The sequence below is a fragment of the Chroicocephalus ridibundus genome, chromosome 8 (genome assembly GCF_963924245.1).
Source record: "Chroicocephalus ridibundus chromosome 8, bChrRid1.1, whole genome shotgun sequence".
NCBI lineage: Eukaryota > Metazoa > Chordata > Aves > Charadriiformes > Laridae > Chroicocephalus > Chroicocephalus ridibundus.
This window is the reverse complement of record NC_086291.1, coordinates 11,456,522-11,481,687: the sequence shown is the minus strand read 5'-3', so window position 1 is coordinate 11,481,687 and position 25,166 is coordinate 11,456,522. Positions and strand designations below refer to the sequence as shown.

The window sequence follows — 25,166 nt, the reverse complement described above, 5'->3', positions numbered from 1 at the left end:
CTTCAACAGAGGAGAAAAAGGCATGAAGTGTAAAGAGAAGATAAATCTTAACTCACAGCGTCAGCCCCACTCCACTCAGTGGCTCTTCATACTGGTGGTCCAACAGACCACACAGACTGAAGATGGAGCTGGGAGTACAAAAGTAGACTGACAGCTGGTAGCTCACAGTGCTAGGCAATGACTAGCCCTGCCCAGGGCTGGGAAGATCAAGGAACATTTTTGATGGTCTTGAAATTGTAAAGCTTTCATTACTCGCTCCTTGCTCACATACCGCAGGTCCATCTGCTCAAGGAGCTCCAACCCTTGGTACCCACAGTCTCTCCACTGCCCTGGGGCAAAGGCTTTCCCTGTCCACCCGAAACCTCCACCTACCTCCCCATGGCAGAGGGGAGCAGAATCCAGCACTGCCATGCTACTGCTCTAACCCCTGCTGTCTGGGAGAAGAGTTTGGCCCTTCCTGCGCATCTCCATGAGAACTAGAACAGATTAGTTGCAATACTGGCTTTTAGAGGAAAACCAAGGTTCAAAGAGCCTGGGAGAACAGCTGCTGGGCCACCAGCATGCCAGATGCAGAACTGAATGCTACAGAGCAGGAGGGAAGCAGACAGTTAGTTCCCACCTCCTGTAGAAGAGCAGCTCCCCCAGCAGCCGCTGCTGTGTAAGGGCTGCGAGGAACCATGGGCGGTTACAGGAACTGGGATTTTCTGAGATGTAAAAGCATGGGAGCCCTTTTCCTGACAGCACCCGCAGTCCTGCTGTGCAGGTCTGTCATGACACCTGGTGGCCAGAGGCACCCCTGCAGCACCTGCCACCAGCCTGCCCCATTTCTTCTTAAACCTAGATGAATGCTCTCATTTCCATTGACTTCAGGTGAGGGAATGTGGTCAGGACACTCAGGCTAGGACCCACTGAGCATCTCTCAGCATCCCCATGGTTTCAGCAGCAGCTCACAGTTCTGCATCCTGCGCTGTAACCTGCCGTGCAGTTTTGTTGCCCTACCCCATTTCTGTTTGAAGCAGAGCGCAGCCTGGGAGGAGCAAGAGTTGTGCAGCTGCAACAGGGACATGTGGAGAAGAAACTCATTACAAAAGCTCATTACCAGACCTTTCTGATGTATGAGGGCTGGGCCAGGGTTTCATTATTGCAATCACATTTACACTCCAAGCTATCTCCCACCCTGCTGAAGATCCAAACCTCCATGTCCAAAGACGTGCTGGTTACCACCGCTGTGAGCAGGCTTCACACCTATATGTTTATTATATATACACATCCTGGAGGGACAAGGGAGCTCTTCCCACTGCACGTTTTTGTTGAATGATTGTCCATGCTGCTTGGTCAGGCGGCAACATCACTCTTCCCACGGACTCATATCCGTGTCAATGGCCACACAGTTGTAGGCAGCATAACGCAACTTCTCTTCACACACCTTGGCTCTAGGGATGGCAGGAAGGGAGAGAAAAAAAAAAAAACAAAACAAAAAGACAAGGAGGAGTTGCCATTGCTGCATTTGCCAGCTGAGAGGACAAGATGCTTTCTGAGATGGAGGCTATGCTTCACCAGCCGCTCACAGAGAGAATCACAGCAGCCACATGGTACAGGCAAGGGGACATAAGTGTGACAAAGCGATGGGGCCCTATGGGCCAGCGCCAAGGTTAAGAAAAGAGCCCAGACACAGTCCCACAGATGTAGCGAAGCACCAAAACTTACGTGGCATAGTTGGGCAAGAAGAGGGTGCTGGAGCAGGTGGATGACTCCGGCAAAGCATCTGTCGTCTCAGAGCTTGGGGAGAAGGTGACAAACTGGTCAGAACCAGCAGGCCAGCGAGGCAGGGGAGACCAGACCACACATCCCTTTGGTGTGGGATCAGTCAGCCTTGCAGTCTACAGGAGAACAGACTCACCCCATCTTGTCTGGATAGATGTAGATCCGTGCTGGAAGGCGGCTTCTGCCAGTGACAAATCTGAGGAAGCGGCTGCGATCCTCTGTGAAGGAAAAGCAAAGACATCAGCAGACCCTATAGGGATATGAGATCAAATACAGCCATTTCCAGGTATCCCCAGCACTAACAAGTAGTTCCTTCAGCCCAGCTGCTTGTTTTCCTTGGCTCCCATCTGCTCCCCAGGCAGCAATGACGGTGGTTGCGCCCTCCCAGTTCCCAGACATCATGCAGGGGCTGTGATAGCACAAGACACACAGGGACAAAGCAAATCACTTACCATTGGTGAAGTTGTTGAGTGCTTCCCAGAAGTACTGAACACGGGTGTCCAATGGCTCAAAGTCCTCAAACCGGGCTGGCAGAAAAGATACAGAAAAAGAGTTTATTAAAGACCCAATCTCCCTCTAGATAAGTTAGAGCAGGGCATCCCCTGCTCACCCAGCGGTCCTCTGCCAGCATAGGAAAAAACCTCAAGGTGCCTGCAAGGTGTGAGCACATAGACCCAAAGTGCGAGGGACACATGCAATCAGGCCCCTCCCACAAAGCTCATCCAGATCCACATCTCAGCTCCACAGAGGCTCAGATACCGGCAGCCTAGGGATGCCCCAGCTCCTATTCTGAGGCCCAGCATGGAGAAAAGGGACACTCCTGCCCCCATCAGCAGCCAGCTAAAGGCAAGAAGTATAGAGGCACACATTCTCACTGTAATAAAGGCTAGCATCAGCCTCCCATACCTCTCCTTGTCCCAGCACAGAGGGAAGACAGTCTTGTTTTCAGGGACAGAGTTTTGAGCAGTGCCCTTTACTTACTGAGCTTCTTCAGGGCATCAACTGTGACTTCAGGGTCTCCACAGACTTTTTTTTCCAGCTCCTGCCAGGTGAGGAGGTCAAGAACAGCTTGGGGCACCACCTTCAGCAGCCCAGCCTGCATGGCCATGATCTGAAAAGACGACAGGGCAGGTAAGCAGTATCTCTTGTGCATTTCCCTGGCTCGTGGTTGAGCCTAGGGACTTGACTGGATACAAGCCACATGACTGCTCAGCAAACGCTCTAAGGAACCTGAAGACGGGAATAGGATCCACAGAGATGCATCTCAGTTCATTCAGAAAGTCTGTATCAGAGCTGGGAATAAAACCCCATGTCTCCCATGCTGCTACAAGCCACTTTGCTTTTCAACAAGTCCATGGGCTCCAGGACCTCACCGAGGACTGCCTGCTATTGCACTAATGAGCACAGGGACACTCCACAGTGCATTTTCCTAGAAACAGACTGGGAGGGTATGTCTCTGGAAAATCAATGACCACTGCGTTGGTCATTGGTAGGGGACAGCGTTACCTGCTCCTTGCTCTCCTCCAGTCGAGCCTTCTGCACCAGGCGGATGAACTCCTTGCGGTCCTCGTAGCGCACCACGGTGCTGCTGCCATTAGGGATCAGCTCCACCATGCGCTGGTCACTCAGCACTGTCGTGTAGGTCAGCTCATTCCCAAATTTGAACTCAAAGGTGTCTTTGTCCATGACTTCCATCACCTCCAGGAGTTTCACCTGCCCAGGCATCAGACGAGTGCTGGTTAGAGAGATGCTCAGTAGGCAGTGGTGTGCCCGAGGCCCCATCTCCCTCCTTCCCAGACAAGGGCTGGAGTGGTGACTGCAACAGCAGTACAGGGATATGCTGCCCTAAAGCTGTTTAGCAGACCCTGGGGCATTGCATGCTTAAGGCGGTAGTCAGCAAGGCTACATCTCTATATTAGTTATAGGATGCATTAAATGCTAAGAGTGTCCTTTTTGTGTGTGTTTCTTTGACACATCACAGGAGGAAGCAAGTACAACACGGGGACAGGGACACAAATCACCACCTTGCTGAGTGCCACAAGGAGTAGGATAGGCACAGCCTCCCAGTCCCTCTCACCAGCACAGAGTCCACGGCAGGGAAGTCTTTGCTCCAGCTGACCTCCTCCCCTGTTAATTGTTTCCATACGAAGCCAGGAAGAGCCAGGACCTGAAGGAGAACAGGGATTTTGCTCAGTCTGTGTAAAGGAAACATCCCCAAAGACACAGATAGGGCTCAACTGTGCAGACACAAAAGAGGTTCGCTCCTCCCCTGTCCATATGCAGAGCTCATCACAGCCAAGCAGAGACCAGACACCATCTCCCAAGCTCCCAGCAGCACATCCCAAAACTCAGGCTGCAAGCTCTCCTAACCCCCCAGCCTCAAATCCTGTCAAACACCTTTTGTCCCAGTGTGTGATCACAGAGCCCTCCCATGCTCCTGTCGGACAAGCCGCAGAAGGGGGATAATGACTTCCTTTGCGGCAAACCTCCATGCAGGGATGGGTTTGAAAGCTTACCAGAAATTCCTTGCCCCTCAGAGCTGCTCCCATGATTTGCCCGATCCACTCATATTTTGGGAAGTCTTTACAGGAGGGATTGGGGACATACATGTCCCTGGCTTCTCCAGTGCTGTTACCCTACAAAAGTGAGAGGCAAAACTCTAAGTCATGATCTCAGTGCAGCATGAAGCACCACAAACTCGGTTCCTGCAGTGCCTCTGAAGTGGGCTAAACCCCTCATCCTCCTTGGCAGTATTCCCACTGAGAGACAAGTATCCAGGCACTTGTCAGCATATCCTAAAATGAGATGCTGCAAAGTAATCTACCCAACCCTTAACGAAGAAAAGCTTTGGACCAGTGAAAGTAGGTACGTCCCTGGCATGCAGGGGGACAGGGACAGCACTGCATTGCCAGGCACAGAAAGATCTGCCTCAAATACCCCGACCCACAGCACCTGGTTGGACGTGCGCACAAAGAAGGGCAGAGGCACAGGGGTGTCTGCTGAGCTGGGACACAGCTCCTCCGACATGTCCGCCAGGCTGTCCCGAAAACCACCACCTGCAACCCCAAAAGAAGGGCATTTTTAGTGATGTGAACTCCCCATGTGCTGACCCTCAGAGTTATGGAGCAAAGATGAGGAATTCTGGTCCAACCTGGCCCAGGGCTGAGCAGAAGGTTCTTGTCAGAGCCTTCTGGCACCGGAAGAAATAAGACAGGAGAAATAACATCCCCACCTGTCCTGTGGAAGGTGGCCAGAGGGAGCATTGGCACTGCCAAAGCTGCTGTTAGTGACTAATGGAGTTCTGGTCCCCATCCCAGCAAGCAGCACTCCTTAACCAAGACATGGCTGGGAGAGGCAGGACACGGCAACCTGCCTCCCCTCTCTGCTCCATGGGCAGGAACCCTGGGAGCAAATGAGAGCCCCTACAGGAACAGAGTCACCCCATCAACCCCCGATTCTGCTCCAGAAAAGCCCTTGCCTCACACAGCCCCTACCTTGGTCGATGATGCCCTCTGCAATGAATTTGCACTCCCACCACTGGTCATAACGCAACGGCCACCTGCAGAGAACCAGGCATCATCTGAGGTGCTGCTCAAAGCCAGGGAGATGCTGGGGAGGCAGCAGGCACAGCAGGGACAGCAGGGGACTAGGGTGGACCAGCCTGGGTTTAGGACAGGACAAGATCTCAATCTCCAGAGACAGCTGCATCCTCAGTAGCAAGGTGACACTTTGGGGAACAGGCCCTGATCCCACGGTTGAGCTGGCTCCTGCCCTAGCAAACCCCCTCCAGAGCACAGAACACATGCAGGCTTCCCAAACACCCTGCTGTGACAGAGGAGATAGCTTCCAGCACTGCATGATCCTGTCCCTCCCCTAGACACTGCTTACCTATAATCTAGAGGCTTTTCAAACTTGTCCGAGGGTTTCAGGCCTTCATACACCTGCAACAAGCAGAGAAGATCAAGGCTGGTATCCCATCTCCAGGGGAACCGGTGCCAGGTGAAGGCAGGAAATTGAAGGAAATCTGGTTTGCCCCAAACCTTTAACTACTCACTAAAGCTGATCTCTAAATGGTCTAGGAGTCTTTCATTTTTGGAAAAGGGAACATAAATTACAGTGCTAACCACTAACCACTGTATGGAGCTTTCTGGCCTCGGAGGTACATTGAACACATATTAACGCTCACAGCAGTCTGAGCTCTTTGTGCACACACAGAGCAATAGATCTTTTGGAGGTGGGTGGAGAACAACAATAGGAAGATCAGCATTGCTGTAAAACCACGATACAGGGCTGTATGCATCTGCATTACTGCTGTCACACATGAATTCTTTGCTGCCCTTTCAGTGTAACAAGATTATTATGCTCTGCATTAGCAACATGCCACAGAGAGCATTCAGGATAGAGACGAGACTTCAACTCAGAGATCCCAAATCCCTCCTAGAAGTTATTCCTGGATATGGGATCATCAGCACATGTAATTGTAGAGCCTATGAGTCATGTGAAGAGGCCTTGAGGACTCCAGGTGTCTCCAGCTCCAAGGTGTCCCTTCCACCTACCTCTGTGTGGTTCATTTTGGCTTTGGGATGCCCCACTCTACCCAGAGCACCGAGGACCCTTCCAGGAGGGACAGTACCTGGGTGAAGACAGCATTCTTGCAGCTGGGGTCCAGGGCAGGGTTGTCTCGGTGCTCCATAGCCAGGCGTCGGTTAATATAGAGCCGCGGCATGAAATTGGGCTTGCTGGTCTCCGAGTCCTTCAGACACTGGGTAATGAGAGCTGTGCGCCTCTTGGACAGCAGCAAGAACTGCTTGATATGCTGCCAACAGGTATGTCCAAAATGTCAGAGGCGTCCAGAACAAGCCACTTACTTCCTACCAAAGGCACTGCACTGCCAGGTCTCTCCCCTTCCCAGGGCCACTGCCTTCCACACACAGACACATTCTCCTTGACAATATTTGATCCACCTCTGCCTCTGAAAGGTTTTGCTTTCTGGCTTCAGGGAGATACCAAGCCATCCTCTCTCCATCAGTCAATATCTGATGCCCACACTCCAGTGTTGCTTGTTCTGTCCTTCACCCTCACTCTCACCAGAACACCAGTCTTACTATCCCTCCTATTTGTAATAAAATCAAGTCCTCTAAACAAACAAGAATCCTCAAATGCTACATTGAACTGGCACATGAATTACAATGCTTTCTGACACCAGGCCTGGAAATACACAGAACAGGGCTTCCCCAACAGTGTCTAGCACATGTATTCTGGGAGAGGACGTAAGGAAAAGAGACCACTCAGTCTTATGAGAAAGATGGAAATCAAAAGCTTATTCAAGCCAGAAAGAAGCTATTGGTAAAAGCCTTGCGGTTTGGACACAGCCAGCTCACAGCTGCTGGCAGCAAGTGCAGGAACAGAGTGTCCTGGGCTGAGATCTCGGAGGGGATGTGTGTCCAGCTCACATGCCCAGTGCTGCTATGGTCCAAGTCCTTTTGAGGGTGAAGTGCTCTGGTTTGATTCTACTTGTTATCCCATAGCTACATGTTTCTACATCAGTGTTTTAGCAGGAAACTAGGCTCTAAACAATATCGCCTTTCACAGCTTTAATGAACTGAGCTCAGCCAGGTATTTCCCTTGAGCTGCTTTAAAGGCAACAAGCACTGCCTGCCTCCCTTGCCACAGCCCAAACACAATCACCCTGTCAGACTACGGCCTCACAAGACACAGAGGGAATCGCTCACCTTGAGTTTGCTGAACGTGCCAACAGTGTGGTCCCAGGCTGGCACCAAGTGATGCAGGACACTGTCCAGGAGCTTGATGAACCTAAATCCCAAAGAAGAAGGTATTGCGACACAGGAGGGACAGGGATCTGCACAAGACTATTCCAGACCAGACACAATCAGAAAAGCAACAACTGATCCAAACCCAACCCAGCACAGTCTTATACATCCTGGAGCCTTTGGTACTAAATTCCCACTCCCTGGGCACTGCAGGGACCTTGCAGCCCTTGCAAGGGACTCTGTATGCACCTGCCCCCAACACTGCACAGATATGCTGTGCTTGCGACACACAAGATACTGAACCCGAGCTGCAAAATTCCTCTGAAAATGTAGGGGAGTTACCCCAGAGAGCCCACATTGTTCCCAAATGACTCTGCTGTTTTCTCCAGGGTCCAGGATGCCTGTCCCGAGGGGAGTCACACAGCTTTACAGCTTCCAGCCATACTCGTGCTGGAGATGGCACCAATCCCTGCAGACAACGCCACCCCACTTGTCTGCCCCTCTCCATACAGTACCTTTGAATGAGCACAGCCCGTCGGTATAGCAGGTCAGGGTCCGTCCCTTCTAGGCGAGGGTAGCGCACTAAATTGGGCAGCTGGAACATGTCAGCGCTGAGCCCCAAGTCCCTCTGTCGGGAGGATTTGATTTTGATGCCTCGGAGGCGAACATCAATCCCATCATCTGCCAAGGAAGACCATGGATGATACACTAAGACCATGTGAAAGCAAGCCTTCCAGCATGGGAGGTCTATAAGTAAAAGCACTAGGAATGTGACCAGCTCGCCCAGCTCTAGGGCTGGGCAGTGAGAGCCTGGAATATTTATGTGAAGAAGCAGCGGGGCATTTACTAAAGAAAAAAAAAAATTGAAGGCAGAGAAAGATAGGATGAAAGCTGAGAGCTTGCAAACCTCCAGGTCCCCCTTGAGTTTCCCCGTGGTTCTTCTGCATTTATCTGAAATGGCCCACAGGACCAAGAAGTACAAGCCACAGGAAAAAACTCTTAGTGTACGGTATCTTACAGGTGCACTATGGATGTGGTCATAACACCCAGCCCTACCTCTGCACTCCACAATCCGGATCTCGATTACAGGCAGGTGTGTTGTCATGTCCTCAAGGACGCACACATCCCCAATGTAGCTCCTGCAAACACAGCAGAGATGAGGGCTGCAGAGCTGTTCCCTCTCCCATCCTGCCAAAATCCACTCAGCTTCTTGGAAGGGAAGAGGGTTTGCATCTTTTAAAATGGGAGCCTGTGGCAGGAACCCAGACTCAGTCGCCTACAACATGGCCTACACTGAATGCCTGAACCTGCTGGTGCCTCAGGTCCAGGCAACGTGCTCCTGATGGGTCCCACAACTGGAACAGAAGAGCCCTGAGGATTATGCTGTCTGCTATTGTAGGCAGAGAGAAACCTCAGCTCAGAGATGGAAAATGCCCTGGGCCTCTTAAGCCAGGCTGGCACTGGCACGACTGCTTGGAGTCAGGGTGTCTAGCACCTCTGACCCCTGCAAGGGCCACACTACCCTCTTCACCTCCATCCACTCACTCATCAATGCCGACGTCGTTCAGTTTCTTCAGATTGTCCCCCTCACCCCCGTACACAGCGACTCGCTTAGGCATGAAGTTCTCATCGGTGGTATCCACTGTCAGCAGGAGCTTCCTGCAAAGGAAAGCATGAAATGAGAAGGTAACTGCATCTGAACACCCACTGCTGCTCCCCTCATTGCCTGGTCACGCTTGTTATCAAGCACACGCAGCTGGTGCTGGGATCCCCAGGTACCTGTGACAATGCCAAGACCCCTTCAAGCCCAGAGACAGAGGGTTGAGGGGCAGGGAACGCAGGGCAAATTTGGGCCATGAGGGACTCATGCAGAGAGCAGGGGCTGAAGGGTTCGCCCCAGATGTGAGCCAGCACACAGGGGAGAGGTGCCTCACTTGACAATGGTGCCTTTCTTCATGTTGAGCCGCACCCAGTGCTGGCCTTGGGACCCATCACTCTCCCAGTACGTGTCGGCGTGGCTGTCAGTCAAGCATGACACATTGAAATCCTCCTGGAAGAGGGCAGTGAATGAAAGGAAGATCAGATTGAGGTAGGATTACTTCCCCTTAGTCGTTACTCTCCTTATGAATCTTAAGAGCCAGAGGGTGTCAAACTGGCCCGTTCCCTTTGCTGGGCTGTGGGTAGACTCAGGGAGTACAGAGCACACAGGACACTGGGGCTGATCCTACAAGGCACACAGAGCACAGAACATCAACCCCTCCCTAAAATCAGCTTTGCAGCTAATATTAGCATTTGCTTCTCAAACCACAGCCCCTCCAGGGGCCATGTTACACAATATGCTGCATGACACTCCCCAGGCTTCTCTCCCACATCCTCAAACACAGCCCAGCCCAGCACACCAAACACCATACACACTCCCCAGCCCCATGGCACAGCGGGGCTGATGCAGCCTTGTCCCTTTAACCCACCGTGTAGGATGAGACATCAATGCTGTCCACGTACTGCTTGACGCTGCCCAAGTTCTCATCCTCCTTCCCAATGTGATCATAGAGGAAATGCACCAGGTCTTCGTCACATTCATAAGTCCATGTTGGGGGCACAAACCTACCAGGGAAAAGGGATTAACGAGTCTGGAGAGCCAGAGGCTGCCAGGCTAATAGGTCAGGGAAGGCCAATCCATGCCCTGCTTGCTTTGGTCTTGCCCTGTTTTCTGCTTTGTGCAGGTTTATCTAGGACAAGACTGTGCCAAGCAGAGCTGTTCCCCGCTGCCTGTCTTCCCCCCTCTCCCCCCAGCCTGCAGGAGACGGCTGTCTGAGCAGCCAGGGAGAGGCAGTGCCTTGCACCCAACCACAGCAGAAGCTGGGAAACAGCTCATACCGAAGCTTCTCTACTGCGGCCTCATCCTGCTCCATGGGCTTGGGCTTCGCTCCGAGGCGCAGGGAGTACGTCAGATCCACCACTTGCTCCCATCTGAAACAACCCAGAGAAGGGGAGAGTGAGAAAACCCCAGCAGAAAGGAAGAGCTGGAGGTCGAGGAGTAGCTGGAAGAGGCGGATTTGGGTTTAAAGCCCCACTGCGCTCCATCACTCCCCCCCCCCCCTCCATCACTCCAGCCTCATCCGCTGCCCTTTCCTTTCCAACTTCTTCCTGCCCACAGCCCGCCAGGCAGGTGACAAGCACAGTGACAGAGCCAAACCCAGTCAACCCCACCATCTAGCATCCCTATTGCCTTGCTTCCATGGAAGAAGTGGCCGAGCGGGCCGGGGGCTCCTCAGCCCGGGGCAGGAACGGCTGCGGGGCCGAGACTCCGGGCAGTTGGGCCGGGGTGAAGGGGGTGTGTGGGGGGTGGGAACCTCCTTGCCCTCTGCCGTGCAATGGGGAGCCGGGGAAGCCAGGGACGGCGACCTAGCGGGAGCGACGGGAGGCCCCGCACCTGATGACGGGTTTGTAATCCACCCCGAAGAGCTGCTGCTGCCGCTGGATCCGCTCCGTGGACTCCACCGGCACCAGCCGGTCCCCGCCGTCGGCGTGCTTGCACACCAGCACCCAGCCCTCCTCCAGCTCGCAGCCGCTCCGGTACTCCTCCAGCTGCTCCTGCGGGGGACGGGACGGCTCCCCTCAGGGCACGGGACCGACAGGCCCCTCCGCGGGCAGCGCAGGCCGCAGCGGCCCTCCCGGTCCCGTCCCCTGCCGCCGTTACCTTGCTGAGCTTGACCCAGAGCCCGGCGCCGTTGCAGTACTCCTCGCCGGTGGCGCGGAGGCAGCCGCCCTTCCGCACCTCGATGGTGGCCCTCGCCGCCCGCTTGCCGCCCCGCGCCGGCCCCGGGCTGTCCCACACGCTGAGCAGGCTGCGGGCGGCGGCGGCGGCGGCGGCGGGGTCCTTGCAGATCTTGTACTGCACCTCCCGCGGCACGTAGCAGAGGGCGGCGGGCAGCGCCCGGGCCCGGCGGAAGCACTCGCTGCACTGCAGCAGGAACCGCAGCCGGCCCAGCACCTGGTGCGGGGCTTCCCCGCCCGCACGCATCGCGTACCGGCTACGGTGGACGGCGGGCCGCGGCCGAGCCCCCTGCACCGGCGAGTTTACGGCAAACCCCGCCCCGCCGACCAGGCAAGATGGCGGCGCCCGGTGGGGCGGACGTAGGGCAAGATGGCGGCGCCCGGGCCGCGTAAGAAGGGAGGAGCAGGGCAAGATGGCGGCGTACAGAGCAGCAGGAAGCCGGGCAGGATATCGGCGTACGGAAGGGGCGGGGTAAAATGGCGGCGTACGGAGAGGCGGGACTACGGGAAGATGGCGGTGCCGGAGGGGCGGGACGGGGGCGGGACGGACCCCGTCGGGAGGCAACGGAGTGGCCGGGAAGCGGCGCAGGAGGATGGAGGGCGGCGAGTGGCTCGTGTGAGTAACCGGGGCAGGAGAGGGCGGCTGGGGCGCAGGCCTGTGCCTTTTCCGCCGCACCGCCCTCCTTGGCCTCCGAGAGTCGTGAGGGGGCGGTACGCAGCGGACCCTGCGCTGGGGACACTGGTGTGGCCCAGGGGATAGTGCTCTGGCACTGGGGTCCTGTACTGGGAACACTGGGGTGTCCCTGGGGACACTGGGGTGTCCCTGGGGACGGTGCTCTGGCGCTGGGGTCCTATACTGGGGACACTGGTGTGTCCCTGGGGATGGTGCTCTGGCGCTGGGGTCCTGTACTGGGGACACTGGTGTGGCCCTGGGGACACTGGTGAGGCACTGGTATGGCCCTAGTGCTGGATCCAGGATCTTCCACTGGGGTCATTGGTGGGGTGCCGGGGGGACTGATCCCGCACTGGTGGGGCACTGGGAACACTGATCCTCCACCGGGATGGATCAGCAAGGACACTGGTGTGGCAGTGAAGTCACTGGCCCCACACTGGAGGTTTTGGGGACTTTGTCCCCGTGGCCCCCGCCTGCCACTGCTGCTGGCCTTCCCGGTTCGCTCCAGCAGCCACTTGATGGTGACACTGTGGGGGGGAGGTTGGGGACGCGTGGTTGCCACCTCAGCAGGCACCTGGGCCTCCGGGGGCTGCACAGCACAGATAGGGGCTGGGGATGCTGGTGGCAAGGCCACCCGCCCCTGCGCCCCGCTGGCCCCAAATCTCTCCAGGCGGGAGTAACTGCTGGCCCCGATAACTTAATCTGGTGGGGCCCTGGGCCGGGCATGGCCTCTCCCAGGGAGGGCCCCAGGAGCCCAAGCAGGAAAAGGCCATGGACCGTGATGGGGACCATTTGTCACATTTGCTACAGCTGGGCACAAGCCCTTCCCTGCAGTCACCGGCCGGGGAGCAGGGACAAGCCACTGGCCCTCGCACCTCCCTGTCCTCAGCTGTGGGGGTCTGGTAGGGCACCCGGACCCCTTGTGGGTGACAGCCCATCTCTGCTCTTGCATCCACAGCCCCAAGGGCTTCCCCAAGCTGAAGAACGACACGTTCCTGCGAGCGGCGCGCGGGGAGGAGACGGAGCACACCCCGGTGTGGTGCATGCGGCAGGCAGGGCGCTACCTGCCCGGTGAGTGGGTGGAGGCGTGTGGGGGGAGGACGGACACAGCGAGGGGGGCTCGGCACACACCCCTGTAACGCTTATGCCGCTCCCGTGCAGAGTTTCGGGAGACCCGGGCGGCGCAGGATTTCTTCGCCACTTGCCGGAGCCCTAAATTGTGCTGTGAGCTGACACTGCAGGTGAGCAATCCCCGGGGGGGGTCTGTGTGTCCCCACTCCCTGCCCAGATAGGGACAGGGAAAAACCTTGGGTCTGGGTGGCCCCAGTAAGTTGTGCAGCCCTTGGGGACCCCGGTGCTTGTCCAGGTCCTCCATGGGGAGGAGGTCCCAGCCCCTCACTGATGCTGCCTCTTCCTCTCTGCAGCCACTCAGACGATTCCCCCTGGATGCTGCCATCATCTTCTCTGACATCTTGGTGGTGCCCCAGGTGAGACCCTTGGCAGGTGGTGGGCGGCAGCAGCTGAGAATGGGGCTGGGTTCAGGGCCACCCCATTCCTGCTTCTTCCATTCTCCCTTGTCCCCAGGCGCTGGGCATGGAGGTTGTCATGGTCCCTGGCAAAGGACCCACATTCACAGAGCCCCTGAAGGAGGTGGAGGATCTGCTAAAACTACGACAGAAGGTGGATGTGACAGCAGAGCTGGGCTACGTCTTCCAGGCCATCACGCTGACACGACACAGCCTGGAGGGCAGGGTGCCTCTCATTGGCTTCTCCGGGGCGCCTGTAAGTGATGTGTCTCTTTCCCAGTTGGGCTTCTCTATCTACTCTTTCTTCTGGGGTGATACCAGCGATGACACCCCCAGAGCTATAAGGGTGCGTACGTGGGGGAACATTCAATGCAGGAGCAGCTGTGCCCCAGGCTCTGGGGTGCTCACAGGTCCTAGCTTCAGCGCTGTGACCGGCCCCTCACATCTTCTTCCACCTCTGTCACCCTCCTCACTCCACTCCTCTCCTTCCTACAGTGGACGCTCATGTCCTACATGATTGAAGGTGGTGGCTCCACTACAATGTCCAAGGCTAAGAGCTGGCTCTACCGTCACCCCGAGGCAAGCCACCGACTGCTGCGGCTGCTGGCCGATGTCGTCACTGACTACCTGGTGGGGCAGGTGGCTGCTGGAGCGCAGGTGTGTCCTGGGGCATGGGGACAGGGACACACAGGAGGGCAGAGACTGGGGGCAGAGAGCAGAGAGGGTCCAGCTTCTGAGAGGAGGAGGAGGAGGGACTGAGGTGCGGCTCTCAGTCCCATGTCCCTGGCAGGCGCTCCAGCTGTTTGAGTCCCATGCGGGGCACCTGGGCCCGGAGCAGTTTCAGGACTTTGCCCTGCCTTACATCCGAGACATCGCCCAGGCTGTCAAGAGCAAGCTGAAGGAGGAGGCACTGCCCCTGGTGCCCATGGTGAGTTGGGGCTGCCTGGATTGACCTTGGCATCTGGGGGCTGCGGGAGAGGGGTGCATCTCCTGGTACCTGCCTTCCCCACTCTAGCCCACGGTGAGGGGCCTGACCCATAGCAGAGTTACTGCCCGTGTCCTCCCTCCCCAGATCATTTTTGCGAAGGATGCACACTACGCGCTGCGTGACCTGGCCCATGCTGGTTACGAGGTGGTCGGTCTTGACTGGACCATCCGGCCCCAAGAAGCTCGGTAAGAATCCGTCAGAGCGCTCAGGTGCCTGGGCAGCACCCTGGGCTGGGTTCCCCGACCTCTTCCTCTGCCCTGGGCCATCCCAGGCCTGCAGGTCTCTGCTCCAGAGGTGGGATAGTTGAGCCCTCATGCCCACAGCAACTAGGGGCTGCACTGAGGGGGCCTGTGGGACCTGCAGTGGGGGCTGCAGGCACCCGGCTGCTCCCAGCCTCTGCGCCACACACAACAGCTCACCTGCTTCCTCCCTGCTGCAGCGCACAGATAGGGAAAGATGTCACCCTGCAAGGGAACCTGGATCCCTGCGCTCTCTACGCACCCAAGGTAAGCTGTGGCCATCGCCAGCAACAGGGGCTAGTTCCAGCCTGTGTTAAAGGTCTCCTGCCTCAGTTTCCCCACCTGCAGTGCTGGCTCGTGTCCCAGCAGTCCCCTAGGCTGGCTGGGGACTGGTGGGGGTGGAGTACCCTGGGCTGGATGAGGCTGACACGTGGCTTCCCACCATGCTTACAGGAGAAGATTGGCGAGCTGGTGAAGAAGATGCTGGAGGGTTTTGGGACCCAACGCTACATCGCCAACCTGGGCCACGGCCTCTACCCCGACATGAACCCTGAGCACGTGGGTGCCTTTGTAGAGGCCGTGCACGCTCATTCCCGCCACATCAACAAGCACAGCTGAGCTTGGGGGTTTGGGGACAGGACTCCGGTTTGGGCACAGTCACCCCAAGTAATGTGTTGTCACAGGGCTCGCTCCAGGTTGGGCTGCAGCAGCATTAAACCAGCACCTTTTCCACAGCAGCCGTGTGGCTCTGGCTGGGGGTGGATGGGCAACTGGACGGCCCTGGAGGAGATGGGCAGTGGTGGCAGCCGGGCAGTGGTGGCAGCCAGGCAGTGGGGCATGTGTGGTCAGGGGAAGCCCCTGAGCCCCGTCCGTCCTGCAGGTCAGAAGGGGGACACAAGGATGCCAGCAACATGGTGTGGGGGGGATGACTCTCCCTGCTGGGCTGCAGTGTTGTGCCAAGGGCTTGTGAGGGAGGATGTGAGCCCAGAGCACGCTAGCCGTCTCCTGGCACTACAGATGTGCGCAGCCCTGCTGGGGAGGTGGGCTGCCAGAGGTTGGGGGCTCACAGCCTGCCACTGCCTTGACTGTCGGGCATGCCACAGGCCTGCTCCGGTGGGAACAGGCAACACGACATTGACCCAGGGCATCCCCGAGGGGGTGGGAGACCCAGCAGTACTCACCTAGGGGACAGCTGGACACGGGACAGGAGCCCTCCAGACACTACCACCATCAGCACCCTGCTTCAGGGATGGCATCAGGGACACCATGGCCCTGGCACTGCCATCACCCTCCTCCAGCTCCCAGAGCTTCTTTAGGACCATCCCACTGATCCTCAAGATCTCTCCATGCAGACTTCTCCCCATCTCCTCTGATCCTTGGAGCCAAGTCCGCCTGGGGCTCAGCAGGCCCTGCAGAAAGCAGCCCTGCAGCACCCAGGAACCCTGGGTTATGACTCCGTGCCACCCCATCCCACGCCACAGCACACTCACTGCAGTCCAGGCTGGATCAAGACATGGGTGCCAACACTGCTCTAGCTGGCACGGATGGGGCAGTGCCACCAGGGTGGGCAGGGACCTGCTGATGCTGAGCGTGGCCGGGAATTGCACCTTGAAGCAGCCAGGGTGCCTTCCCACTGCTCCATCCCCCTCCTTGGGGTGCAGCAGCTGGGTACCGTGGGGGGGCTGTGATGCCACCTCCTCCCTGGGGCTCTGCCCTGCTGGCGACGCCAGGCTGCCCAGCATGCGTCGTGACCCCTCCGACTTCAGAGAAAGGCAGCAGACATACAGGCGGTAACGTTCATCCCTTTTATTATTAAACATCAGATGAAGAGGTCGCACACACACATACACGCACGCACGCAAAAAAAAAAAAATTAAAAAAAAAAAGAAGGAAAAAAAAGAGAGAAACAGACTGGTTGAAGACCGCTAGTTTGGTGGTGACAGAGACTGAGTACAATTGGTTTCCTGGCCGGAGCGCTGACACAAGTCACTTGCCAAAAAATTAAAAGTCAAACCAGACAGCAGATAACTAGCCCACGTTCTCTAACTACAAGTCACTGTCCAGCCCAGCCCTGGCACCCCCCCAGCCCTCCCGACCCGCTGGCAAAGAAATGAACCGAAACCAAAGAGCCGCCGGCACGGGGCTGGAGAGTCTGCCCCTGGCGTGGGACGAAGCCGGGATGGGCTGAGCGTTGGCCGCACCACGGAGCTGGGAAGCAGAACGGTGCAGGGAGGTGGCACGGCTGCGCCTGTCCCCCCCGTCCCTCCCCAGGAGCCGGGCAGCCCGGTGCCCGCAGCCCGCCCAGGCACCTCGCACCCCTGCGCCCACCGGGCGACGTCTGCATATGAGGCAATGGGCTCGTGTCCTCCATCGCCAGCATCCATGCGCGTCCGAGCGAACGTCGCGCCCCCGAGTCCCTTCCTTCGCTGTCCTCAAGCGCTGGGCTGCCGCTCCTCCTTCCGTCCGTCCGTCCGTCTGTCCGTCCCAGGGCTGCGAGTCGAGCGGACGTTCGCCTCCCCCCACACCCTTCTCGCTGCCGACGGTGCCGTGGGAACCTGAGAAATGTTCGCGTGCCTCCTCCTCTTTTTGTCTGTGGTTTTGTTTTGTGTGGTTTTTTTTAAATAATAGTTATAATAATAATAATAATAATAGCAATAATAAAAATAATCGCCCCAGCCCACGACAATTTCAAGTATCCCCCAAATAAAAGACAGAATTATAAATAATTATAACTTTACAATTTAATAATTGACACATATACTATAGTATTTACAGTATCATAAATGCTTTTTTTTTTTTGTGTTACTTTTAGTAAGCAATCCCTGAGAACAGTTACTTTAACTTGTTTTTATTGAAGTATCTTCACAAATAGAGGAGTTTGCATGTCTCGGGCGGGCGGGAGAAGCGCTCTGCAAAGCCATCGCTTTTGGTGACGCATGAGGTTCTAGTGTTGCGGGTTTCTTTGCTCGCTTTTTTTCTTTTTTTTTTCTTTTTTTTTTTAAATTCCCCATGTAATTTTAAAGATTTTTGCACTTAGCAACCTTTGGATCCCTCCAGCGACCGCTTCCTTCAGGAAAGAGGTATTAGATTTCCAGGTTAGCTTTTGGTATTGGCAAAGGAGGGCAGGGGGCTGAACGAACCATCCTTTTTCCCCGTGGTTGCCTTTTGGTTTGTGCCCAAGGAATCTCTGGATCCTCTCAGCGTGTGAAATGGTTAAATCCAAGAAAGAAAAAATATTTAAAAAAAAAAAAAAAGAAATAAAAAAAAAAAAAAAAGAAACAGAAGACCAGAACAGAGCAGCCTCTGCCAATGGGGGGAAGGTGATCTCCGCTTTCCTTCCTTCTTCTCTCCCAAGTCCCCGTGCTGCGGCCAGACCCTGCCAGTGAGCATGGCCGGGGCCGGGGCTCACCCAAACCGTTCCCGCACCAGCAACATCAGTTTTTTCTTGCCTTTGTAGATTTGTTTGAGATTGTCAATGAACTGGGCGAACTGTATGTGCCCGTCCTGCGCCAGGAGGAAGGTCTCCCTGGCCTTGCTGAGGAACTCGATGAACTCCCCGTAGTGCCGCGGGCTGATGTGGGTGAGCCGGGAGTGGGTGGTGTTGATATAGGCGCTTATCGTCGCGTCCAGCAGCTGCCGCAGCGGGGCTTTGTCGGTGGACATCAGCTTCCCCGAGTTCCTGCGGCCGGGGATGCCGGCCAGCCCTGGGGCCGTCATGGTGCAGCGGCGAAGGATGTCCGAGAGCACCGTGGCACAGTGCACGCTCTTCACCACCAGTGGGATGATGGCCGCCAGCTCATTTTTGCCCAGAGAGTGGCTCAAGGCGCAGGCCCAGAGCACGTCGTTGATGGCCGGGTGCGTGTCCTGGTTGTAGGCCAGGTTGAGATGTGTCATGGCCAACGAAGCCAGTTTGAACGCCCGGAGCGGGTAGCCCCGGTGCTCCATGTAGCGGGCGATGGTGAAGAGCTGGGTGTAGGTCATGCCAGTGGAGGCGGCGTCGATGACGATCTGGTAGGCGGTCTCGAAGGCGATGTGGTCCTTCTCGCAGAGGGTCAGGGCAGACAGGGCGCAGTTTTGCGGGTCCTTCATGGCGCACTGCAGGGCCAGGGTGCGGGCGCAGCTGGCCAGCTCTTCCCGCTGCGGGTAGTCCAGGCTCAGGCGCAGGATGGTGTTGTGGGACATCACCGTGGCCGCCACAATGCTGGTGGCTTCCGTGGGAGTGAACAGCGAGTACCAGCTCTGCAGGATGCTCACTAGGGCCCTCACCCCTGCAAGAAAACACCAGGGTCACGGCACAGCCCTGGAGCCTGGCTCAGATCATGGGGCTCCTCCAAGTCCCCAGGTGTCCAGAGCCAAGGCAAACCCAGCTCGCGGCAGTACTGAGCTGCTGCCTCTGCCACAGCAGGGACAGGACAGATGGGGACAAGCAGAAGCTACCCTGCGCTGCCATGCTGTAGGGCATAGCGAACACCGCAGGCCTGGCCCGGGTACAGGGGACCTCTCCCAGTCCCAAACCTGGCCACCGCTGTGGCCCCGGCCCTGCCAGCTGGTGCTCTGAGGCGCATCCAGTTACCCAGGAAGAAACGGGAGACCCAGGAGAGCTCAGATGCCCAGGGTTAAGAATGACCCTAGGATCTCCGTGCCCACCCGGCTCCCACCACATGCAGGCTGGATCCCCCCGGCACGGCGAGGCACTCACCCACTTCAGTAGCACACGTCACCAGCCACCTCACCATCTCCCGCCGCCGCCAGTTGAGGGTGGACAGGGTCATGCGCATCACCTGCGAGGCAAACTCGGGGTGACCAGCTGCCCCAGCGGGCTCCAATGAGGCCACCCAACACAGTGGTGCTCTCCCAAAAATCCCTCTGGCCCGGCTGGCTACCGGCTCCCCAGCACTGCTTTGCCTCCACCCAAACCGCAGCGGGCACAGGGGCCTCCCAGGGCTGAGCTCCCCTGCTCAGGGCCATGCTGGGATGAATTTACTGCTTGGTGGAAGACCATCACCAGCGCCACTGCCGTAGCACGTGGGGCAGAAAGCCCACCAACATCCCCAGTGCCACCCCGTACCTGGAGCCCCAGCTCCAGTGCCACGTTGAGCAGTGTCGTGTCCGAGTTGCTGTCGGCCGGTGTGGCAATCTTGAATGCGTCCTGGGCCAGCTTGAAGATCAAGGAGGAGGAGTGGATGTTCTTCTGGATGGCCTCCAGCACCGTGCGTAGGCGCAGCATGTCCCCTGGGTGCAGGCAAAAACAGTCAGATGGTTTAGCCTCCCCCCACCTTGCCCTTGAGCCTCATCTCCTGCCTGCACTGGGGTGGTGAACAGCATGGTCAGCCCCTCTGGACACGCACGCGGAGGGAAGCACAGGGACGCTGGATCAAGCCCTGAAGTCCAAAAGCAAAATGGGACGTCCTCCCCAGGAGATGACACATCCTACAGCACCCATCCTCCCTCAACATCATCCTCTTACGGAGAGCACAAACAAGCTTGAGTGATCCCAGACACGTCCTGGAGCATTAGCAGACATCTCCAGGCACCTGGATGTTCTACCCTGGGCTCAAGTTTGACAGCTGTACAGCAGACTCTTCCCGACAAAGGAGGGGTTTGGGGAGATGCCCAGCACTGAACGGCTGCAGAAAGGTCAGTCTTCATTTAGGACATTAAAACGAAGAAGAAAAGCTGTTTGCTACACACATACTGTCTTGCCCAGTAAGTCCCTTCTCTCTGCAAAGCTAGCAAAGGCTGGGCCAGGGTCACCCAGACTCACTGCGCCTTGGTCCTGGATGTCCCAGGTCAGGCAGGCAGCTCTCATGACTGAAACAGGCTGAGATAACCCCAAAGATGGGGGTTTCTGGCACAACATCCCATGATGCTGTGGGTCTCTCTGACACAGGAGGCCATGGGTGCTAGGAGGATAGGTGATGGCACTGGAAATGGGACGGGATCTTGGAAGAGGGACCTCATCAAGGCATATTAATATCATGATCCTGCGTCTAGCTTGGGAAATCCTCCTGCCAGTCCCTGTGGGACACAGGGTGCGGAGAGGGACCTTTGACGTGGGTGCAGACCACAGATGCCAACGTGCCACATCAGGTCCCTCTGCTTTGTTCCGGATTCATTCTTCTACTCCCATCGTATAAACTGAGCAGATGAACCTCATGCAAAGGAAACCAAATAACGCACAGCAGTGTGAAAAACCTAGCGCTGCACCTGGGCACGCACAGACTTCTCGCTAAATAGCTGATAGCTATTTAGCTATTAGTGACTAATAGCTAAAGATATCGCCTGCCACCCACAGCAGCCGCTTGCATCACCACCAAGATCCAAGCCTGCCTAAAATGGCTCGCGGGGGCGCAGGCAAGCAAGGCTGCGAGGACGCAGGATCACATTAGGACATGCTGCGGTGGGGGAACACCTTGGAAAGGGACAGTGGGAAAAACACGTGCAATCCAATGGCCCTACATCACCCAGAATAAAAACCTCATGCCCATTAGGTGGTGGAAGGGAGGAGACACTAAAGGATAAGCCAGCTACCATCAGGGCACTGCAAGGCAGGTGCAGGACACCATCACCACCAGCAGCCACCAAAGCAGCCAAGAGGAGGAGGGCTGGAAGAGAGAAGAAGCTGCCGAAGCAGCAAGGCTGGAGCTTTCTGGCAGCTCATTTACCTTCCACCTCACTGGGGAAGTGGCACCTTCCCCATCAGGCTGGCAGTACTGGAGGATGGAGGCCGCCGCAGACTGTGCGGAGCAGTGGTGGGCAGTGGTAACTGCTCAGCTTGCCAACCCTCATGGGGCACAAGGCGCTCGCCGTCCTGGTGGGGCTGGTTTCTGGACAGAGGGATGTTTAACAAAAAGCCCGTGCTCGCCTTCATCATTGTTCCTGGGCAGGAACCAAAGAGGCCTGACAGACCAGCAAGGAGGTGTTTTACGAGCACCCCCATGGCTGGGACCAAGGTGTCCCACCCAGTACGGCTGTCCCCATCTCCAGCCCTGCCAAAAGCCACACGTGGTTTGGTGCACAGGGAGGTCTCCTCCCTCCTACAGTCTGTGCGAGATCATTACCACAGGGCAGGAAGAGACAAAGCAGAGGTAAAAGGATAAGCAGCTTCAAACTAAACCATGGCATGAACTCATGACGCATCTGGCAGGGCTAGCTGACCTGGCAGCTTACCATGCTGCTGGGCAGGTATGGTCCAGCATCACCCAGGGGCACTGCCCAGGATCTGCAGCACTGCGGTTGGTATCCCAGGGTTGGCAACCACAGGGTTGCCTGAACCTCCTGGAGAACCTCCTGTCCTGCCCTGCCAGACCATGATGAGCCTTGAGGCCCTTTGGGACAAGAACCCCGGAGATCCGGACTCCAGTGGGCTGCTTCGAGGCCAGCTCACCATGCCCTGCCCATGGTGGGCTACCAGTGGAGCACTCAGACGGTCTCTGCCAGTGGCCGAGGGAGCAGAAGCAGGAGCTCCCACTTTTCTCCAGGAAAATCCCTTTGATGCTCTTGTGCAGCATCATCCCATCACCCGTGTCCCAGAGCTGTCCCCCCCACCAACCTTTGGCTGCCGTGAGCATGGTGGACGCCAGCTCGCACTGCTGCGACTCCAGGTGCCCCAGGGTGAACCAGCGCGGGTATCTGCTGGGGACCACCGAGACCAGGTGGTGGGGGTGAGTCACATCGCCAGACGGGGCCGTGGTCTCCAGGACGGGCAACCTGAAGGATAAACAGGAGGAGGCAACATCAGACCCCAACCCACCCCTGCCTTCATCCCCTCTCCCCAAGGCACTGGTGAGGGGAGGCAGGGGCTGCCTGCAGGCAGCTGCCTGCAGCGCCGCCTTTGAAAGCATCCTGCTGCCGTGCACGTGTGGGGGCTCCCGAGGCAGCGTGCTCAACACATGGGCGCAGGGATCAATCTGAGACCAACTTGAAAGGAGAAGAATGATCCGTGAAGTGATTTATAAACTTGTAAGAAAAAGCACAAGCCTCAGAAAAAAAAGGAAAAGAAAAAAAAAAAAAAAACAAACCAAAATCCCTCCTCCCTCTCCGCTCCTTTCATGTCAGAGCGCCCGGCAGAACTCCTGGCTTTATCATCTGGTTCTTCTTAAAACGCCCGGTTGTGATCAGAAGCAGCGGCACATTTCCCCAGGGCCTCCGCAGCCGGTTTGGGTTACCTGCTTTTGTGGGGATATCTAAAAGCCTGGAAATTCCGGGGGAGAAGGAAGCCTGAGGAAGTGGAGCAGGAGTCTCACGTTGCCAGCCATGGTGCCAAAACCATGTTGGCTCTTAAAGCCCTGAGTTGGTGCTGGTGTCACTAACTTGATGGCCAGACGTCCCCCTGCACATGGAGAGCATCCAACTGCCTTTGCTTTCTTCACTCGCAGGCTTGGAGTACCCACAGGGCAGCAGAAGCCCAACCGTCCCAGCCCGGGTCAGAGACACCCCGACACAGGGGGTCCCAGCTGGGAGCAGGGGACAGGCACTAACAGATGGTGAGGGAGCAACGTCTGCCCCCAGGGCCTCAGTCCCACTCCTGCTCGGTGGCTGGAGGTCTCAGGTCTGGTGGGGCATGGTGTCTCCGTGCACTGCAGAGGCCCTTGGCTGCTCTTTTAGGTCTGGCTGTCGTCCTGAGCAGCTCTTCCCAGGATGAAGGGATTTCAAAATTTCTCTCCGCACTGGGGAGAGATGGCCCATTTCACCGAGGAAACGCCGCAAGAAAGATGGTGTCAGAGGGAGAGGGCACTGGGATGCACTGGGGCTGACGGTCCTTGAAGCATTGACTCATTTGGGAGATCCCAGCATTTTCAAGACCCATTTGGCCCCTGCCAAAAAACTGCAGTACACGGGCTGATGTCTGAGGTGTGTCATGCACCGGGGAGGGAGATGGGGCAGCTCTCGGCACCAGCCCTGTCCCCAGTCCCAGAGACGGAGCTGGGCTTTAATGGAGAACAGAGTGCGACTGTGCCCGGCTCTGCGACATCCTGGAGCCCAGGGCAAATCATCTGCCCATCTGTGCCGGGATAACAGCCCGTCCTGCAGCGTGCCCGAGGCCTGGCAGACAGAAGGCAGATGACAGCACCATGCCTCCCTGGGACCTGCTCCAGAGGAGGACGCCTGTCACCAGGACAGGCAGGTGGTGGTCCAGCCTGGAGCGAGGCGCTGGGCAGAGGGCTGGACCAGCAGACATTATCACACCCATGCAAATCCCTATGGAGGGGGCTTGAAAGCCAGGAATCACCCAAACAGAGGGCAGGAGTCTCTTTGCACTGCTGCCTGGTGCCTGGGAAAGCCCTACACGCTGCACAGGATGATCCCAGGGACGGCAAGCTCCAAGCCTGCCTCCACTCCCATCCCTGCTCCAGGGTTACAAAGCATCCCGGCTTCCCGGCAGAGCAGAGGAGGGAGGCGCGACTGGGGGGCAGAGACAGAATAAAACATGCACCAACCTCATGGCCCGCAAAGCCAGCTTGTACGCCAGATCTGCATCGTGGGGCAGCAGGGCAGAGAACAGGTATTTGGCAAAGGTGTGCATGGGGACGCTCTCACGGTGGATGACTTCTCCCAAGCCGCTGAAGGGACCACCTAGGCAGAAGCAGAGCCCATCATCCCTAATTAGCACAGCAGGATCTGTGGCTGGGGTTTGCACCACCTCAAAGCTTTGAGGATCTGCTGAGCAGCTCCCTGGTGCATTACTCAAGTTGGACTCAGGGGAAGGGGCTGCTCCTTCCTTTTCTAAAAACCCTTTCAAGTGCAAATCCCTCAGAAACCGAGGCCACGTGCTTAGCACCCTTCTCTGTAACGCAGCTGAGGCGGTCTCCCTCCAGGGATGTCAGCAAACCCTTGCTTTGATGGGGCAAAGCAGCCATTCTACAGACTCAGCACCACACTCACAGGGGAAGAAGCCAGGATGGGGTCAGCCAGGCATAACCTTGGAAAGGGCACCCTAGAGACGTTACCAGCACTCAGCTAAGACACAGGAGCCAGCCAGATGGACCAAGCCCCCACCTTCCAGCAGCAAGATGCACTGCTTCCGCAGGGTCTGCACCAGCACCGGGTCCAGCTCCAGATCCTGCAGCCGGGCGATGATCTGCTCCTCATTACGGCACACCTTGTCTTGGGCATAGAGACCTTCAGGCATCACTCTCTGCTGGCCCATCCCCATCAGGGCCACCTCTAAGGCCAGGGACAGGTAGGACTCGCCGCTGTCTTGGCTACTGGTCGCGACGGGCACGTGTTGATACACTGGGGGTTTGGAGTCCCCGGCATCTGAAAGAAGGGGGAGAGACAGAGCAAGGTTAGAAGAGCCTTCCTAAGCGTCAGAACCACAGCAGAGACTTCAGAAGCAAGACCCACGCTTCCCTCGCTGCCTGCCTTCGGTCACCCAGACATGATGGATAAAAGCTCCCTACAGGAGATGTGGGCTTCACCCTCCTT

The 25,166-nt window shown here is 57.0% G+C and overlaps 3 protein-coding genes across 3 annotated transcripts in view; 1 reads left to right on the top strand and 2 right to left on the bottom strand.

Annotated features, from left to right (window-relative positions):
- Nucleotides 1-1,229: 1,229 nt before the first annotated feature.
- On the bottom strand, nucleotides 1,230-11,694 carry HECTD3 (HECT domain E3 ubiquitin protein ligase 3). The gene is made up of 21 exons (XM_063343914.1): nucleotides 11,236-11,694; nucleotides 10,969-11,129; nucleotides 10,413-10,505; nucleotides 10,004-10,139; nucleotides 9,470-9,585; nucleotides 9,081-9,194; nucleotides 8,592-8,674; nucleotides 8,051-8,216; nucleotides 7,497-7,578; nucleotides 6,398-6,580; nucleotides 5,653-5,705; nucleotides 5,259-5,323; nucleotides 4,717-4,820; nucleotides 4,281-4,400; nucleotides 3,842-3,931; nucleotides 3,271-3,477; nucleotides 2,746-2,875; nucleotides 2,217-2,291; nucleotides 1,901-1,982; nucleotides 1,708-1,779; nucleotides 1,230-1,433 (listed from the first exon to the last, which is right to left on the bottom strand). The coding sequence occupies exons 1-21, from the start codon at nucleotides 11,557-11,559 to the stop codon at nucleotides 1,349-1,351; spliced, it is 2,541 nt and encodes an 846-aa protein (XP_063199984.1). The 5' UTR covers nucleotides 11,560-11,694; the 3' UTR covers nucleotides 1,230-1,348.
- A 95-nt stretch (nucleotides 11,695-11,789) lies between these two features.
- UROD (uroporphyrinogen decarboxylase) lies at nucleotides 11,790-16,419 on the top strand. The gene is made up of 10 exons (XM_063343075.1): nucleotides 11,790-11,928; nucleotides 12,944-13,056; nucleotides 13,147-13,226; nucleotides 13,410-13,472; nucleotides 13,570-13,767; nucleotides 14,007-14,168; nucleotides 14,302-14,439; nucleotides 14,584-14,684; nucleotides 14,939-15,005; nucleotides 15,192-16,419. The coding sequence occupies exons 1-10, from the start codon at nucleotides 11,906-11,908 to the stop codon at nucleotides 15,354-15,356; spliced, it is 1,110 nt and encodes a 369-aa protein (XP_063199145.1). The 5' UTR covers nucleotides 11,790-11,905; the 3' UTR covers nucleotides 15,357-16,419.
- A 110-nt stretch (nucleotides 16,420-16,529) lies between these two features.
- The window catches only part of ZSWIM5 (zinc finger SWIM-type containing 5), a 101,644-nt gene continuing 93,007 nt past the window's right edge, over nucleotides 16,530-25,166 (bottom strand). Inside the window, exons 9-14 of the mRNA XM_063343074.1 lie at nucleotides 24,738-24,998; nucleotides 24,179-24,314; nucleotides 22,291-22,448; nucleotides 19,807-19,970; nucleotides 19,438-19,519; nucleotides 16,530-19,006 (exon numbers count right to left, since the gene is read on the bottom strand). Coding sequence (XP_063199144.1) covers nucleotides 18,144-19,006; nucleotides 19,438-19,519; nucleotides 19,807-19,970; nucleotides 22,291-22,448; nucleotides 24,179-24,314; nucleotides 24,738-24,998 — 1,664 coding nt within the window. The 3' untranslated portion in view covers nucleotides 16,530-18,143. The remainder of the gene's footprint in view (nucleotides 19,007-19,437; nucleotides 19,520-19,806; nucleotides 19,971-22,290; nucleotides 22,449-24,178; nucleotides 24,315-24,737; nucleotides 24,999-25,166) is intronic.

Excerpts from the sequence above, each read along its gene's own strand:
- UROD (XM_063343075.1), top strand. The coding sequence starts at position 11,906 with ATGGAGGGCGGCGAGTGGCTCGT. Across the intron at positions 13,057-13,146 it reads GGCAGGGCGCTACCTGCCCG|AGTTTCGGGAGACCCGGGCG; the intron begins GTGAGTGGGTGG and ends GCTCCCGTGCAG. Across the intron at positions 14,685-14,938 it reads ATCCGGCCCCAAGAAGCTCG|CGCACAGATAGGGAAAGATG; the intron begins GTAAGAATCCGT and ends TCCCTGCTGCAG.
- HECTD3 (XM_063343914.1), bottom strand. The coding sequence starts at position 11,559 with ATGCGTGCGGGCGGGGAAGCCCCGCACCAGGTGCTGGGCCGGCTGCGG. Across the intron at positions 4,401-4,716 it reads TTGTGCGCACGTCCAACCAG|GGTAACAGCACTGGAGAAGC; the intron begins GTGCTGTGGGTC and ends TCACTTTTGTAG. Across the intron at positions 1,434-1,707 it reads TTCTTGCCCAACTATGCCAC|AGCCAAGGTGTGTGAAGAGA; the intron begins GTAAGTTTTGGT and ends TGCCATCCCTAG.